Source organism: Hippocampus bargibanti, linkage group LG05 (genome assembly GCF_051943395.1).
Source record: "Hippocampus bargibanti isolate YZ-2025 linkage group LG05, ASM5194339v1, whole genome shotgun sequence".
In the NCBI taxonomy this organism is placed as follows: domain Eukaryota; kingdom Metazoa; phylum Chordata; class Actinopteri; order Syngnathiformes; family Syngnathidae; genus Hippocampus; species Hippocampus bargibanti.
The window spans coordinates 21023150-21041915 of NC_142738.1; the positions used below are offsets into that span (position 1 = coordinate 21023150).

The 18766-nt window shown below is 40.3% G+C and overlaps 1 protein-coding gene across 4 annotated transcripts; it reads right to left on the reverse strand.

The window, feature by feature from the left end:
- Positions 1 to 639: 639 nt before the first annotated feature.
- On the reverse strand, positions 640 to 18164 carry nap1l4a (nucleosome assembly protein 1-like 4a). 4 transcript variants are annotated; one of them, XM_088997281.1, is made up of 15 exons: positions 18045 to 18163; positions 17225 to 17260; positions 17027 to 17108; positions 13363 to 13507; positions 12891 to 12977; positions 11721 to 11855; positions 11573 to 11644; positions 11354 to 11493; positions 6087 to 6232; positions 3542 to 3561; positions 3340 to 3453; positions 3233 to 3262; positions 2911 to 2970; positions 1963 to 1986; positions 640 to 1647 (listed from the first exon to the last, which is right to left on the reverse strand). In XM_088997281.1, the coding sequence occupies exons 2-14, from the start codon at positions 17238 to 17240 to the stop codon at positions 1981 to 1983; spliced, it is 1053 nt and encodes a 350-aa protein (XP_088853407.1). In that variant the 5' UTR covers positions 17241 to 17260; positions 18045 to 18163; the 3' UTR covers positions 640 to 1647; positions 1963 to 1980. The 4 variants fall into 4 exon arrangements, with proteins under 4 accessions (XP_088853407.1, XP_088853404.1, XP_088853405.1 ...); XM_088997278.1 differs by lacking the exon at positions 1963 to 1986; XM_088997279.1 differs by lacking the exon at positions 1963 to 1986 and having other exon boundaries at positions 17944 to 18058.
- Positions 18165 to 18766: the final 602 nt, after the last annotated feature.

An 18766-nucleotide genomic window follows, 5' to 3' on the forward strand; every position in this document is an offset into this window, starting at 1 on the left:
CTGATGAATTTGGATTTTTGGGATGTCAATTGTAGTTCCCAGCACAACACACACGAGTGTGCAGACGTGCATACGCATGCGCGAATGTGGAGGATATATACAATGTATAGATGTTGAATGTATAGATCTACACATTGATGTATTCTGATATTGAAATTGCTGAATTGATGTTTTGATGAGTAAATAAGTCAGTCATAAATGCCGCTGTGTGAAGCTGATTAACACGTTTGTCTCGTGTCTTTTCCTCGTCGTTCACAGTTGTACCTGCCTGTGACGCCTTTGTACCGACCCAGTTCACAGTGCTACCTGCCTGTGACGCTTTTGGACCGACTCAGGTATCCCCTCGGTCTGAGGCCGGTTACAAGATCATATTTTTCGGATTATCTGGCAATTTCCCATTTCATGCAGCCCAGGGGTCACACAAGGTGATCTCGGGCAACAGATAGGTGGCTCTCAAGTATAACACATAGCTGGAAAACAGCCCATCAAGTGAAGGCACACGATTGATCAAATTGTGTCAATTGAACTAGTATATCTCAAGACTGACCAGTAGTTGTGATATTACATTCGCAGATTCGACTGAATTTGAACTGAGCAGCTAAACCGCATGAGCTTAAGACATTCACACACACACACATCATTGTCTGGTGCACAACTTTAATCTTAACTCTGTACAAATTGAAAATAAAGCAAGTTAAGGCCATTTCTTACCACAGGACCACGTGATAATTTGAGGACAACCACGCCTCAGATACAAGCAATCAGCTCTATACAATCAAGACTAAAGAGTGTTCGGTTGACCGCTTCTGATGACCTCCATACCAGGGCATTCAAACCAAACAAATTCAATCGGAAGGGCGGCATAAAGTACAATGGTAATGTTTTCAACAAATTATTTAAAAAACAATACTGCAATCAACCAATATTCCTTGTGCTGTGAGATACTCACTGGACTGATCTTGAGTGGAAGCGCAATGCATTTTACTTTAGTATGGTGGCATTCGATAGCTCATTGTTAAATGCTTTTAGAAATTGGCATCTGACTGCAGGATTTTGTCCCATTACATTTAATGTTCACATTTGGAAAATCATTTTTTTTTAAATAAGAGGGAACACTGTAGTGCCGTTCCGGAAATGCATCACTATACTGCTGTATGAGAGCAGAATAATTCAATGAGAAGCACAAGAAAACAAATGTAAATTAGTTATACATTGTACAAAAATAAAGCCCAGCAAAAGCCATTTCAGTGGTTCCCAGGTGAATTTTCATGTTAAAAAAACCCTGAGTCATGAAAATGTGATTTTGGGAGTCTTTTACATTCCATTTTCTTAATGCAAAATGTACTGAAGTCCATCTTACCAAAAGATGCCAATTAACAGGATCTCTCTGAAGTGAGAAAGCCAAATAAAAGTGATATGGGCAGCAAGGGGCAGACGAAACAAAAACAAAGTCATGCACAAACCAAAAATTCAGTTTGGTGGCTATCTTTTGCATTGGGATGACCATTCATCAGAGGACAAGATTGGCAGGCCACAAGATGAGAACTTGGTTATTGGCTACAAGCTGAAGGATGGCGGGTCTCCTTGTCCACTGGTCACTGCGGTTAGTTATTGCTGCTGGCATTCAGGAGGGGCGGGTACTTCTTTCTGTGTGACAAATACAGTATATTGCACTCAGACAAGCGCCAACCAGTTTGACTTTTCAAGGGAGCCATTGGCTGACAGTGAGAACCAGCTGAAAGGAAATACAGCCAATTAGAACCTGGATTGTGCAGCACGGGTTTTGGGTGCAGCCTGGCAGAAAAAATAAATAAAAAAAAGCAGGACGCGAATTATCACCGAAACAACCCTTTATTACAGGAAAGCAGAAGCCAAAAGTGAGCAGAAAGATCTGAGTTATACAGGCAATTTAGAATGGAGAATGCAGAATTGGGAGGGTGGCCATCTTTAGCCCTTCCTTACCTAGAAATGCATGACTGATTAGGCCTGTGGTGGGGGGAGAGACACTGTCATGCACATGTTCAAAAATCATACTGACACTTTCAGAATCAAGTAGATTGACAAGTCAGAAATGAGGCAGTAGCTCGGCAATTCAAGGGTTCGATTGAACCCTAGGGGTTGGGTGAGTCAGTCTCAGGGGTTCAGTGGATCCTCCGCTGCCGAAGTCCACTAGTCTGCAGTGAGTGGGCACAGTCATTGAAAGAAGAGTTCAATGAATGAGTCTATGAAACTGTTGGGGTTCGCTGCCTCTAACAAGATTAAGAACCACTGGCTTAGAGGAACAATCACAAATGGAGGCCAGTGATTCCCAACCATTGTCAACAGGTGATAAGCGTAGACTTTGAATTTCACTTCACTGGTCCAAAAATTATGCACTTTAATTTTTCAAGCATGAAATACTTTTTACGTGTTACTAGTGAGGGAGGGTGACCCAAAAAGATGCATCCTACTGAGCAATGTTTTCTCCCGAAAGAGGTGTGTGTAAAAGTGATTGACAACTTTGCCAGACGAGTACAGGTTTGCTTGCAACGGTGGACATTTGGAACACATCTTGGGAAAGCCATAAATTGACCAAAGATTGACAGAAATAGCTGAACCTCTGGTGAATTGAATAATGTGTGGTTGTAATTCGAAATAAATAACTTTTTAATCAAACCCACAATAGAAATGTTCATGGGTACGCACCTTTTTGGGTCACCCCGTACTGTAAATTTCTGTTCTCCGTTTATTACTTTTTGTCATACGCATAGTAGACTGCAAACTCATATTTTACGGCACACTTCCACTTTTCAACGCCTGAGAATCCCCCTGTACCCACTGTAATTATGGCTATTGGTGCCTCAGTATGTTAGTGACAGATTACTTATTACTTCATGCAGTGTTGACATTAAAACATGGATTTATACAGACCCTCGGTTTGAAGTCTCCCTCGTCTTCATCATCATCATCGTCGTCGTCATCATCTTGTTCCTGATTCATATTATGAAGGGTCAGATAAGGTACTCAAAACTGCATATTTAAGATGTTTTAAGAGCTTTCCTCTGTGGCATACAACTATATTGCATCTGTGTTGTTTCTAATAAACCAGTGTAGCTGTGGGAACTATGTACCCGTGCTTTGAAAATCACAACCAAGACTGACAATTTTATCTTAATAAAAGCTACATCTATATAGCTCTTGACATTGCATCTCAGAATTGTGCAGTGAATATGTCCCGTGAGAAATTACAAACCTCATCGCCTTCCTCGAGTTCTTCCTCAAACTGCATTAAAAACAAAACAAAAAAGATGACATCAAATCACGTTAATTAATCACACCAACATCAAACCTGTTACTTACGCTCTCGTCGTCTTCCATTGCCTCTCCAGTGAAATACAGCACTGCCCGGGGAATTATTCTCTCACGGAAGAAATGACCAATCTCAAAGTCCATCGTTAGCCCAAAGTCTTCGTCCTAGGTGGGGAAAAAAATAGAGCAAAAACAAGTTCCAACTAAATAGAGCTCTTGATGTCACTGTTCAGGGAAATGAATCTCAACTCACCATTTCATCTTCTGCTGTGGCTGTGGAAGAAAATAAAGCAGTCTGAGATATCTTTTTACAATGGCCAACAAAGATGTGCTGGTGAATTTCAAATTAAATTACTTGGGTGGATACATGGAACATTCGACGGATACCCAAGCATTGCATTAAATTTCAAACCAATTTGATGAAACTATTTTTCTTTAACAAAATAGTACAATTAGTTCAAAGAAACATAGTTCAAAGTGTAGCCCCAACCCCACCAGAGTGCACTGCTTCCGCAAAAACGGTAGTGCTTCGTTCGCTGTGGCGACCCCTTGAAGGGAAAAGCCGAAAGGAAAAGATGTATCCTTTCATGACTGATTTTTGCAGGAAGAAAAAATGTTCTTCAGGTGCCTTATTGTAGAATGTTGCCATGTTAATTATGTTCCCAGTTCCCACTGTCCTTCTCATGAGTCAAGGAGAGTGCACTGTTCACATTCCCCAATCACAATTTGGGAGCACAAAGACAAACTTGGGGTTAAAGCACAACCGACGCCTCCGGACAAGTTGTGTCCATAATTTGTAAAATCACGTCAAATGACTTGTACTGAGCGTATTTTACAAAGATTCCACGGCATATAGCTATATTTTATGGTTTAAGACTCGCGCTGAATATTCAGGAAGTCTTGTTTTCGAGTTGATGACGATGCCTGACATCACGTCAGGAACGCCCCCGACCGAGAAAGCAACACACACATTTTGGGTACTTTGGTCTGAAAACATCATGCTGATCCGTATTGATGGCGAAATTAGAAGGAAAACACATAAATAACGCGATGGTGAATCGTTGTGTGTTGCACCAAGACTGCTATATGATACTAGTTGACACAAATTCCCAGGAGACAAATTCAGCCCATTTCCAACAAAGCTTGGGCGCCATCTTGTGCATTTTCTGGGACGCTACATTGGAGTCCAGACGCCTCAAAATGATACGGAAGGACTTCTTTAATCGAGTGCAAACATTTATGCTTTCCTCTTCAGGACTATTTGAATCATATTCGTAACTGGATGAGTAACAAGAAAGCATCTTCTCCGAATTTGAAGCCATTGTTTTGATTCAAAAGCAATGCAAGACGTCTTGGCGTGACGTCACGAAATGGGGGCGGGACTTTCTGAAAATGCACAATTCGCAGCTCAATTTTTTGCAGATTTTGGACACTAAGTCATTTTTATTGGTGTTTTGCATTTGACTAAAAATATCATACTGCATGTTTGGGTATTTTAAATGCTATAAAACGTTTTTCTGGTGTCAGTTAAAAAACAAAAAAGTGACGTCGGTTGTCCTTTAAGGGGAAAAGGAGTTTGCTGCAACAAATTGTCACTACCCTCTGCATACTTATTTGATTGTTTCTTAAAAAAGAGAATGTGTTTGTTTGCTGCCTGCTTGTAATGTCTTTTAGAGTTTTACTTGTGTTCTGACGCTACATATTGCGACCATCGAGGCATGTCAAATGTGGCACAAATCATAACAGACTTGCACCCGTGCTGAGGCAGTGGAGTTACAAAGTTGCGCCAGTGGCTGTCAAAATGTGTACATGGCGCGAGGGCGCAGCTCAGACGCATCCCCGGCCATGTCTGATGTACAAACGGAGAAAAATTTGAAACAAGGAAATCCCCAGTGAAAGTGTGACACCTCATTTTGTGGAAATGTGACTATTGGCTTGATGTGGACTGACTACATATATAAATTACACACACAAATTGGGGCATGTTGGTTGCTGCTTAAAGGACAAGACACCTCCAGACAAGTTCATAATTAGTAAAATCACTTCAAAGGACTTCTACTGACCGCATTTTACAAAGATTCCGCCGCATATAGCTATATATTACGTTTTAAAACTCTCACTGAATATTCATGAAGTCTTGTTTTCGTGTTTATGTCGATGCCGGAAGTGACGCAACATTCAGAACGCCCCTGACAGGGAAAGCGACACACAATGCATTTTGGGTACTTTTTTTCGTCTGATCGGGCAGATTTGTCTCCTTGGAATTTGTGTCAGCGAATATAAATGGTTGTCTTGGTGCAACACACACCGATTCACCATTGCGTTATTGATGAGTTTCCACAAAGTTTTCAGACCAAACAAAGTACCGCAAAATGCATTGTGTGTCCTTTTCTCGGTTAGGGGCGTTCCTTCCGTGACTTCAGGAATTGTCACGAACTCAAAAACAAGTCTTCCTGAATATTCAGCGCAAGTCTTAAAACGTAAAATATAGTTATATGCGGTGGAATCTTTGCAAAATACGCTCAGTAGAAGTCATTTGAAGCGATTTTAGAAATTATGGACACAACTTGTCGGAGGCGTCGGTTGTCCTTTAAGGCAATGAGATACTTTGGGAAAATCTGGACATGTTAATTCTTCTCCCTTTCAGTGTTTGCCTGCTCTAAGACCGAAGGATGTGCAAGTAAGGACAGAAGTGAGCTGCCAAAGTCGTGGCGCTTATAAATGATAAGTAGTGTGTAACATTTTGAGTAACATACAACCATGTGGTAAACAAGCCTATGCACATTCTGGGCACTCACCTTTGACAGGTTTGAAGAAGTTGAAAAACGAGGCTTTGGTAACCTGTTTGGTGACTGTGCGGACAGTGCCACGACCTTTGTGCTTCTGCTTTTTCTTGATATTTTTCACGGTCACATCCTTCCCCTTGTGCCAATCTATCACGCAGCTATGGGAAGAACAAAGACAAACATTGGTGAAATTATTGTATTCTGATAGCCAACCACATTTTTTACCCCAACTGGCACTTGACAATTGTTCATTATTGCGAGTGCAGAATACAGTATGTGAGCCCCAAAAGTAAAAAAAAAGTTATTTTATTTCTTAAATTTCTTAAAAAAATGTGAATCAAAAGAAAATCTATTTGGTCCACAACACAAACAAAACATAAAACAAAAAAGACCTTGAATGGGGGATCCAGTTTATTGCAGAATCAAAATATCCGATGAGGCTGAACGAGTCTTTTTTTTAATTTTTTTTTTAGATTATTAGCCTATGTTTGTATGACTACACAGTCAACCAAATAACAGCCTTTTTTGAAAGTATGGCTCAACCAAGGTAACGCTTCAGTTTAATGATATCGAGCTGACTGACAACAGCATTTTATACTTAAACAATGCCGTAATTTAAACAAAACTTACTTGAAACTATTTGAAAAATGTTCAAGTGTTGTTATGGAAGTTTTGTTTATTTCAATGACATTAAACATCATGTTATGGACAAGTACCTTTTAGGAAAAAAATGTGAATCAAAAGAAAATCTATTTGGTCCACGAACACAAACAAAACATAAAACAAAAAAAGACCTTGAATGGGGGATCCAGTTTATTGCAGAATCTAAATATCCGATGAGGCTGAACGAGTCTTTTTTTTTTAATTTTTAGATTATTAGCCTATTTAGTTGTCACTATTCTCACTGATCAAGAGAAGACGGCTAAAATGTCTCATGTGAAACATTGATAAACTTCCTCCCATCTTCCCCAAGCCCATTGCGTCTGATAGACTATTTGCCGTTCTACATGAAAGGTTGGATGGTGCATTATTGACTTAAAATAGAACATTTGTGGGTGGCTGAGAGGATGGATGCAAATCAGTGTCGCTTCTAGATGAGAACAGTTGAACACACCCATAAACTACAGAGCCGCATGGAGTTGTCATTTTGTCCTTCACAAGCCTATAAATAAATGTATAAACAGATACCATAGGACAAATCAAATGTATCAAACAAGAGGAATCCCTCATTCTACTGAGGTGGGTCATTAAACCAAATTGGTGCTGTTAGTATCCCCAGGCAATTATATGAGAATACATTTTAATGAGGCATCTTGTTTACTGACATATAATGTTTCAAGTGAGTCTTCAATTACCATTAACATAATGGCTATAGTGCCTGTATTTTAAGGGTAAAAGTCCACTAAGAGTTTTGTTCCAAAAAGACATTATACAACAACAGATGTTCTTTTCCTTTCAGCTTTTCTCTTCTCAATATTCATAGGTTTGATTCGCATGTTTGTTTTGGCCAAGCTTTTACGTCGGATGCCCTTCCTGACACAACCCACTGGATTGTGTCCCCTTGGGGCTACAGAACAAGCAACTCTATGAACTTCATAAAGATGAAGATGCTCGATGAAAAGGCAATGACAGCAAGGATAATAGTCATCGGACGTGGTGCTTAAAAAAAGGGGAAAATATGGAGTTAAAGGTCTGTGTAAGCTATCCGTCGTACAGGAGTGGTCCATCTGAGGGTAACCACGGTTTGTTAGTGCTCTATAATAGAAGTGGACAGAGCGCTAAAAAAGGAAGTCTTGAGGAAGTCCACACACATTGACCAATACCCACTTTTTAAATCTAATCACCCACTACAAACTAGGAGTTATCAAAATGCTCCGGCATATGGCTAAACAAATACCAACAAGCGTCAAAGGTAAAGAAAATGAGCCAAAACATGTCAGGAGAGCACTCACAAACTGTGGTTACCCTCAGTGGTCTTTTAACAAATGTCAAAAGAAAAGGGAAATAAACCAAAACTCTGGAAGAAACAAAAAGGAGAGGAGTAGCAGTGCCTTACATTGCAGGGGTTTCTGCAAAACTACAAAGGGTCCTATGGCAACAAAAAATTCCTATTTATTTCAAACCGATAAATACTTCAAGACAAAAATTCCTGCATCCAAAAGACAGGCCGCCAAATGAAAAACAAAGTAATGTAGTTTATTCCATACATTATAAAAATGAAGATTGTAAAGAGCAATACATTGGGGAAACTAAACAAATGCTCAAAAAAGTATGTATCAGCATTGCAGTGGGCCTCAATCTGCAGTACATATCTGCACCTAAAAGCTAGCAACCACTCATTTGACGACAGTGAGGTTAAAATCATAGCGAAAGAAAATATCTTTTGAAAGGGGAGTAAAAGGAGCCATGTTTGTACAACAGTAAAACCCTTCACTAAATCGCCATGGTGGTTGGAGGCAATACGTCTGTGTAAGCTCTGAGTCGTACAGGAGTGGTCCATGGATGAGAAGGTTTCTTCAGCCGTCATCTGTACAAATTTGAAGGTTTCGGACGTTTCGCCTCCTATCCAAGAGGCTTCGTCAGCGAATTAAAGTCTGACTGGTCATATCGGCCCTATTTATATATCCCTAATGTCCAGACATGGCGGCGCCGGACAAAGCTATGATAGGTCCCTACTCTCAGGTTGGGGGGAGCGGAGGACCACTCCCTGTGGCCCCACTGATTGTTCCTACATTTCTGACTAACGACTGGCCCATTTCCCCCACTCCCACCGGTGTCACCTCATCAGCATTACGAATGTTGCCTAACCTGTTTTGCCTAAGCAGGCTATTGTATGACCGATCCAAATTGAACCTCACCCCACCAGACCGGTTTAATGAAGGATTTTGTTGTTTTATAAGAATCGCTTCTTTTACCCCCCTTTCAAACCATCTATGTTCTTTCGCTAAGATTTTAACCTCATTGTCGTCAAATGAGTGGTTGCTAGCGTTTAGGTGCAAATGTACTGTCGATTGAGGCCCACTTGTATTATCCCTGCGATGTTGATAAAGTCTTTTTTTGAGAATTTGTTGAGTCTCCCCAATGTACTGCTCTTTACAATTTTCATTCTTACAATGTATTGAATAAACTACATTACTTTGTTTTTCATTTGGTAGCCTATCTTTTGGATGCACTAATTTTTGCCTTAACGTGTTTATCGGTTTGAAATAACGAGGAATTTTGTGTTGCCAAAGGACTCTGGAATTTTTCAGAAACTCCTGCAATGTATGGTACTGCTACTCCTCTCCTTTTTGTATCTTGAGAATTTTTGGTTTACATACATACATCTGTTTATATGTTTTCCTTTCTCTAATTTTTGGTGGTGGTGGTTGGAGGTTTTAAATCGTGCTTGCAACACACTTCTTAGATCGTTATCGATGGCACCGCCATCTCTGTCCATTAGGGATATATATATAGGGGCCAGAGCTGCCAGCACAACTAGTTCTCTGACAAAGCTTTTCGGATGAGGAGCGAAACCTCCGACACCTTCATAGAAGTACAGATGACGGCTGAGGAAACCTATTCATCTATGGCGTTTAAGATGATTACATATGGCGATTAGTTCTGATTTGGTGGAGTGGTCGATATGATATAAACCCAAATAACATTATAGAACGTTATTTCTACAAAAATCTACAGGACATCTACACATTAATATGTGCATAATTCTATGATTGACAAAAATCTGATGCACATTGACTCAGTATCAGCAGATTAAAACCAAATACTGACCCAGGTGACTAAAATGTCTGCTCAGGACATCCCCAATTGTATGTACAATCCATAGTTTTTAAGGAGTTACATGTCAATTTGAAAAAGAACCCTTTAGACACATTGCAAGAGCCTGTTGCTATAAGGCAGGGGTCGGGAACCTTTTTGACTAAGAGCCATAAAAGTAAAATATTTAGAAACGTTTTTCAGCGAGAGCCACACGCACGTGCGCGCGCACATACAAACGCTCGCGTGCGCGCGCGCACATACAAACACTCGCGTGCGCGCGCGCACATACAAACGCTCGCATGCGCGCGCACACATACAAACGCTCGCGTGCGCGCGCACACATACAAACGCTCGCGTGCGCGCGCGGCCACTTTTCAACAAAATATCAAAATGTATTATTTAAAATAACTTTGTGATAGTACTCACCGTTAACGTGGATGGTTTTCCATTCCTCGTGTTTGGTAAAAATCCAGGAAAACGATCGGAATGAAATTCAATTTGCCGATCCAGAGGCGAAGTTACTGCTAGCTAGCCTGCACGCGGCTCATAAGCTTCCACACTTGCTATCTGCAATCTACTTCTCGCAGAAGTATGTCAATGCTAACGTTAACATGGGGCTTGTTAAAATGTCACTGACATTCGACTGTTTCATCGATGGTATTGTTTCATTGCAAATTAGAATCAGAACATTTCTCTCCTCTAATGCTCCGGTGCATTCAGGCTGAAGTGCACAAGTTGGGCTCATTTAAAGGGGCGTTTACCTGTTTCAACATGACGGCCACTATCATCCAATCAACATGGCACTTTCGGCCATTCTAGGTCAGTGTCATCCAATCAAAATTGCGCTTTCCGCCAACTGCAGCCCCAACGGGAAATGAACGACGAAAAAAACGACAATATGTATTATAATATGTAATATTTATCGCGAGCCATTTGCAATCATCAAAAGAGCCATATATGGCTCGCGAGCCATAGGTTCCCGACCCCTGCTATAAGGTATTAAAAACTGACTAGACTAAGGGCAGGAAAGACTGCATTTTCTGTGCTCATTTCACTTCTGGCAACTTCAAAAGGTCATTTGAGCTTCACCTCTGTCACGAAACGTTGAGTAAGTGGTCAGAAATTGTGAAATCAGGGCAATGTGTTTGCTACTTCTGCTCTGTGTAACTAGTTGCTAACTCATTCAGCTATGAGGTTTGGTGAAAATGAGCTCCATCTAATTTGATCAGGTTTCGCCATTGAATAAATAATATCTGGCCACAGAACATTGGGCCACTTTGTGACATCTTCCTACAACTCTGTAATCCTATAGAACTGGATAATTGCTTTTCATAAAAAGACGAAATTTTGTCACCATAAGTACCGGTAATATTCACAACACTTTACAGTTAGTCGGACTGCGTCCACGTTAACAAACCTCGCCGTTCTTTCTGCGTTAACAATACGCAGACACCTAGACTCTATGAAACCATTTTCATTTTGGAAACAATCTAGTGAGCCTGCTCTGTGCACAGCTTCACCTGCCACAGTCGACGATCTCTGGTCCCTCAAACAAGAAAGGCTCTGTAGGATCAGGCTCAGACTTCATCTTGTAGGTTTTAGCGAGGACATCATTCTTAAAGTAGGCATTTGGCTCAAAATGGAACTCCAATGTGAAAGTCTGGAAGAGCAAGTCAAGATGAAAACTCTTGCTGTCATATTTAGGATTGTCCTTTTCCATTTAATGAATCTATACTGACCATGGGCTGTCCTGGTTCAGAAAACTTCATCTGGACATCTTTCAGGTGCTTAAGAATGGGTTCGTCATGTTCCTAGCAGAAAACAATGAACACAATGGTGAAGAAATGCGTTGTGAGATCTGGTCAACAAGTTAAGAGTTAAGTGTACTTCAATCATATCAACGAGTAGGTCTGCATTTCTGAATGTCGTGAGCCAGAAATTCGGGATGCCTTTTGGGTCTTCCATTGGTGTGGCCTGTGCATTCTTAGCAGGGTCAATTGCAATTTTTTTCTTCATCTGCTCCTGTAGCAAGATGATAGAGAATGGTAACAATCAAAAATCAAAAATATTGAAAGAGTGAGGGACAAAAAAATGAATAAATCACAACAGAGAAGCTCGATTTTGTTTTTTTTTCCTTTACTTTTCAATGAACAACCCACCAAACTTGTCCTGTCGATTTGATCATTGACTAGAAGGGAATTTGACTTGATTCATTTTCCTTTGCCGTGGGGAAAATTAAACAATTAATAAAATAGTACAATTTTAAACTATTAATAAAATAATTTAGTTTTCAAATAGTTTAATTATCAGAATAATACAGGATATGCTTTGTGTTTATAGTTGTACAGTAGCAGAAATTCGCATAGTAGATTTTTGGGGGACCACAAACGACAAAGGTAGGTCCAACACAATTTGTACTTTATGCGATAATTCTGCTTATTCCTAACATTAGAAGCAAGCAAATTGTTCATATTGCTGGGACTGAACACTGTTGTCAGACAGTTGTAAACATTCTACAAAATGGTCAAAACACATTTATATTCACAATTCCACTTCTCTCGAGTGTGTAACTACAGAAAATCCAGCGGTGTACTGCTGCCATTTATTTGTAGGTGTGCACATCTCCTGCTCTTTGCGGGGTGACATAATCAAGAGGGTCAGAAAAGTTGCTCAACAAAACAACAAATGATAAACTGTCAACATTAAGTGGGCTGAAGCTCAAACAGATTTTGTAGGGGCTCAAGGGGTCGCCACAGCAAATCAGTTTCCTCCATCTTTAGAGGTTTGATCCGCATGTTTGTTTTGGCCAAGCTTTTACGTCGGATGCCCTTCCTGACACAACCCTCTGTATTTATCCGGGCTTGGGACCGGCACATGTGTACAAAGCAGAAAATCCCAAGAAAGCATCATTTGAATTACGTTTTCAGTAAGAGTACTGGCATTTTAACCTTATATGTATTTTGATGGAGGCTTGGGAGAGATTTTTGAGGAGGGGGAGAGGTATAATTTGCCTCCTTCCAAGATTTAAGACTGCCAGAGGCTGAAAGCTATACTTACAGACAGCTCCTCCTCCTCATCCTTGTCACTGTTCCACTCACACTCAGCATCTGTGGGTTCCATTGTGCCTGTGATGATTTCTCTTCGCTATCACACACAAAATCAGAACAATGACTATTATTGACCAGTCAGATCAAACAGACCAAATGCAAAGGGACACCTAAAAGACTGAAATACACACGCACATTGTAGGGCAAACCAGGGCACGCACAGGTGAAACCCAACTATAACTGTCAATCATCAGAGCAACTGAGAATGGCTTGGTTCTTCACGATAGCTCTGGCAATAGCCTTGACTGACAAGACAACAGCCAGCTAGTCATCATACAAGTATACAATGTAGCACCAAGGATGTGATCCAGCTGCTTTCAGGCAGGACAAGAGATGAACCACGTGCCACTTTAGAAAATGATGTTTGCTTCTACAATGTGAATCTGGTGAAAAGGCGTTGCGGCACAACAGCATGAAGATACCTTGTCATAAAATGGTCGATAGAGGGCAGCATACTTCCTCTCCAGTTCATGGACCTCCTCAAAAAACTTGGCTTCGATTTTGCCACACTGCACCTGGAGTCTTTTCAAAGCATGCACTCGCCTCTTCACTGCTTCAGGCAGCGTGCTGTGGTAGAAGGAAAACCAAGATGCGACTTGAGGAGGCATTGTTGTGAATTTGTCATCTCCGAATCATCAAAATGTTTCATGCGCTTCGCCAACGACAACAAAATGTTATGTTCATCCTGTACAAACCATTTTATCTGTGACACCTATTTTATCTTGCAGAGGCTGGAAACTTTTGGTCCTGGCAATTCTGGATTTCAACCAATCAGGTCTCTACACTAACTTTAGCACATTTTTCAGTCAGTCACAGCAGCAGGCTTGGTTGAAACACTTTTTATGGGTGGTATAGGATGACCAAAGTTGCTGATGTATTTGTCATCTCAATTGTCATCAATTGGTTGTTTCGACAAGATGGCACCAAAAGAGTGGCTGCCTTTGCAGCATCTCTTGGATTTTATGTTTTTACTTTTCCTTTCCTCATCCTTTCATACCTTTGTTGCTGTAAAATGTAAATTTTGCTACTGTCAGCCTAATAAAGGCTAATTTAATCTAATCTAATATAATGCTAATACTGTAGTTTCATGTAATGAAAATTTGAGTGACTGGAGATATGCACAAAATATTTGACGAAGACCCCTGCAATAATTATTAACTTGACAAAAAAGGTCAAATAAAATATAAGTTTGAAAGATAAATAAAAACGATACCATGATAAAACATGTTCATTTGACTTCAAGATGGCGCCGCGGGAGTGGCTGCCTTTCCAGCAGTTCCTGTTGTTTTTCTACTTCTTTTAGTTCCTTTCCACTGCTAGACTATTAAAGGGAAATCCAATCCAATGCTTAAAACATCAGTAAAAGGAGAAATAATATCTTCGAGCAAAGCAACTTCAAATTGTCTTATTTGTATTCCTGTTAGTAAAATGAGAAGTCAGTCAACTTTTATCATTCTACGTGTATTTTGAATGTGGTTACAATTTTTCTAAACATTTTTATGGCGATTGAGTAAACAATGAAAACCATGAAGCTCCAACTTTACTCACCATTGTAAACAAACGCACAGCCACATTGAATATGCATATATGCCGATATTTATGTCACTCTGTACAATAAACACAAAATAAAAGACAAAAACATAAAAACAAAAGCAAAGCTCTTCTTGAAGAGCACTTGCTGCTGGCTGCCTACTTGATCGATATCTTGGGAAAAGGTTGAATATTAAAACATGGACTTGCACCGTGTGACCAGCTGAAATTTTTGCATGCACATGAGGGGGAAAAAAAAAGACAATTTGCTACCGTAATGGTGGCATTATAAAGCCCTGCCAATAGTAAATATATCAGAGTACCATGTTCAGGTTGATGTGAATCAACATGCTCAAAATAGTTGGCTTACAAAGCAAAAGGGGTCAAAGATCAAGTGCTTGTCTTTTTACCAGTAAGGGCATGTCATATCTAAATAATGTGAAATGACGCCTTCAGGGACAGCAACTTATTGCAAGGAAGAGTTTATCATGTTATTAGGTTACAGGGTGCATGAAAGACGAAAGTATCAGGGGCATGACATCCAGATGAAATGTCAAGAAATGTGTGTAGATAGCAATACATGTTAAATGCACAAGCTAACATGATATTTAGGGAATTCTCACTCGTATTCAAGATAATTTCAACATAAACCTTTGTAAAACATTATAATGCTTCTGTATACTGCTGCGATGTTAATACAAGTGTAAAACATCTAAGTAAGCATAGAATTAAGGTTGCCTATGATAACATGTACATTTGCTTACAAAGCAAAGATGGTGCAGTGCAAGGAAACAGTTTTGTCGCACCTTAGTATTATCGGGGTGACATGGCGAATATGAGTGGTCTATGATCCACATACGCGGTGAAGCGGCGGTCTTCGGGGAGGAAACCAAAATGGCGCGTCGCAAGATAGTGTGAATAACTCGCTGTCGAAAACACTATACTTGCATTTGTTATCCTGCAGTTTCCGACTGAAAAATGCAAGGGGCTGCCATATGTTCTCCAACAGCTGCTCGAGCACTGCCCCTACGACAGGGGTGTCAAAGTCATTTTTTGCCCCGGGCCACATTGTAGTTATGGTTTCCCTTCGAGGGCCGTTATGAATTTGGGGAACCCATTAGAATGTTTAAATCCTTCAAATATTACATATAGAGCACATAGCAAATTAATGAATAACTCGTTTTCAAATCTGAAGTCAAGAATAATGACGTTTATTGTGGTTGACATCCAAAAATATGACATTTTGGCTCAGATTTTAGCAATCATGGAATTTAACAAGTTTGATTTGCTTTGGCCCGCGGGCCTTGACTTTGACACCTGTGCCCTACGGCAATGTCAGATGCATCGGTAGTCAAAGCTACTTGTGCAGTTGAGATTGGGTGGGCCAGAAGAGCTGCACTCGCAAAAGCGTCTTTAGCTTGTTGAAAAGCCTGTGCCCGTTGCGGAGACCACTCAACGGGATCATTAGCCTTCTTTTTTCTCAAGGCGCCATAGAGGGGTTACAGGAGGTGAGCTGCGCGAGGAAGGAACCGGTTATAAATATTAACCAGGCCCAAAAACTCTTGCAGAGCCTTAACTGTGGAAAAGGGAAGCCATCCACCACTGCCTTGTTCACAACATACATTTGCATCGGTGCTGCACCGATGTATTTTGTTGCGATATTCACACCGGTGTGAATTTTGTGCCGCGTACATATAAAGCCGACTATGAAAGTGAAGCGTGTTAACCCCAGTGCAGCACTGGTTGCTTTCACACAAAATTTTCTGTGGTCGTGCAATACGAGTAATACATAAATAAAAAATGTTCATACACCTTATTTTGACATATAAAAAAAAACATGATTTATACTTCTCCAGATAAATCAACAGTGTGGTTTAGCAGACACTGTACAAGGATGAGAAAAAGGAACAGTCGCTGAAGTACAACTCAGTACAAAATACTGTCTGCAGTCAATTCTACTCACGTCAAGCGAGCAAATATAACCCTGGCGTGTTCACATGTCCCATTCTATATTGGTGCTGCTCCACAAACTAGCATTTACTCTGGGGTACATTTTTAAACCACCTACCCGAGCAGGGTTAAATTTGCTCTGGTTAAGGCTGTTTTCAGGGGCTACACTGGTGTAACGTTGTAAGTGTAAACTACGGGGTCAGCCCCAGTGCTACACCTGAATAAAAGTTCCCACGTAAACACCCTTTACAGTTAAGGTCCTATTGAGGAATCCAATGTCTATTAAACCATTGACAGAAATCCATTGACTCCTTGCTTCATTCAGTGCACCGAGAAACTCGACACCTATATGGACGCAAGATTGTGTTTCCATTTGTATTAATGGTTACTGTCTAATGTCTTGTGTTTTCGAATTAGTGTGCAACAAAAGTTGATAGATTTTCTCATTGTTACAACCACAGGTTGCTTTTTAAGTGCTGTCGGCCCAACTTCCAATATTGTGTCACACTGATTGCATAGTATGATAAGTAAAGAAAAGCATGACTTCAGCACACAAACTGGTGTAATTTTTGTGTTTCATGCAACCCACTATGAAACTCAACCAACCATTCCACTGCATGCAAGTTAACAGGCTTGTCCATTTGGCTGGCAGGGTTCTGCAATCCTGGCTCCCCTTTACCTGACCAACCTTGCACACAGAGAAATCATATTCATGAGGTCAAACATGTTCAAGAGCGTATCAAGGCAACCTTTGACATTGTCACGTTTTTACAGAGGTGAACAATAGAAACACGTTGCATTTACCTTGGCTGACCTCCATTACAGAGTTGCTGATCCTTCCTGTGATTTAGGAAAAAAATGTCAATCACACACGGATCGAGAGAGGTACTGCGTTTCAGTTTCAGCACGGCATTACTCAAGTATATCAGAAATCGGGATTCTGAAGCATTCCCTTACGCCGCTGACTCCAGCATGTGCAACAAAGGAAACAACGTAATTACAAGGCAGCACGCGTATTTACAAAGTGCATAGTTGTGACGGGCGAGCATGCGAGGACCTATGACGCACTGGCACGTGAATGGCAACTGGACGAGCGTACGACTAACCAAGTTAGCGTCTGCTCTCGAATCAAGGCGCTCTCACCGCCAATTGACAGCCGCACAGTGGAATAAAAAAACAATTTATAACTGTCTGAATTTAGCGTATTGAGAAATACTTCTGAATAACAATTGGGCGGCGGCGCTCGTTTTGACAGGAGCTCAAGATCTAGCTAACAGTCACAAAGTACGAGGCAACGTGTTGTGACTCGTCACTGAGCTGCCAAGAGTAGGAACAAGTATTGTGTAACATCATTGTGCAGTTACTAAACATCACGAATAACAATTGACAGTACTTCATAACGTGACGTTGTCCTTATCTTTACAAAAGAGTTTCATTCAGCTAGCCCTCGCTAGCAACACTCGTACGCTCGTAATTGCTGGCTTTCGCTAGCATTGCGCTTGCTAAAAGTGGACAGAAAGTACCTTGGAGGCAGTTGACCTGAAGTAACAGTGTGTTAGCTTGCAACGCCACATCTATCGTTTGTCACAATTACGGAGCATAGATTAAACTGATATTTTTTTACCTGTGAGGGTGGGCGATCAAGGGGCAGGCAGTCCTCCTCACGCGTCTTGTATTCTTCCTCGGTCGTGCCACAACTGTTATTTCATCGATGTGCGACTGCCCTCTACAGACCCGATATTATAAATAATATTGCTTTAGTGATCATGAATAAGCACGAGAAAAAAATGGATGGTTGTTCGTATCCAGTTTGTTTTCTTGCCTATTAATAAACACGTCAAGCAGAAGGACCGAAGAACCTTAAAATATGATAATAACACACTTTTATGACGAAAATATAATGATAATCTTTCATCGAAGCGATTATTTTTTTTCTCATCCCTAAAATAATGAAATTATTCATAAAGAAATGTACGTTTTTAATTGGCTGTTACTATATTTATTATACATATACCTAATTTAATTATATTTCATTCTATTAAACTCAATGCACTGTCATATTAATTCATTCAAATCATTAATTGGCTTGAAACAAATGTTGGATTAGAGGAAGGTGAGATGCCAGCTTTATCACATCCTGATTATCACAGTTATACCTCAACGAGTTCGAAGCGAAAGCAAACAACAAAAACCTTCACCTGATTACAATACATTGTTATTCACAAACAAATAAATAAATCAATAAATCAATCAATCAATCAATCAATAAATAAATAAATAAATAAATAAATTGTTCTAGTGTAGCCGTTGAGGAAAGAGCACACACGACTGAATGTGGAGACATGT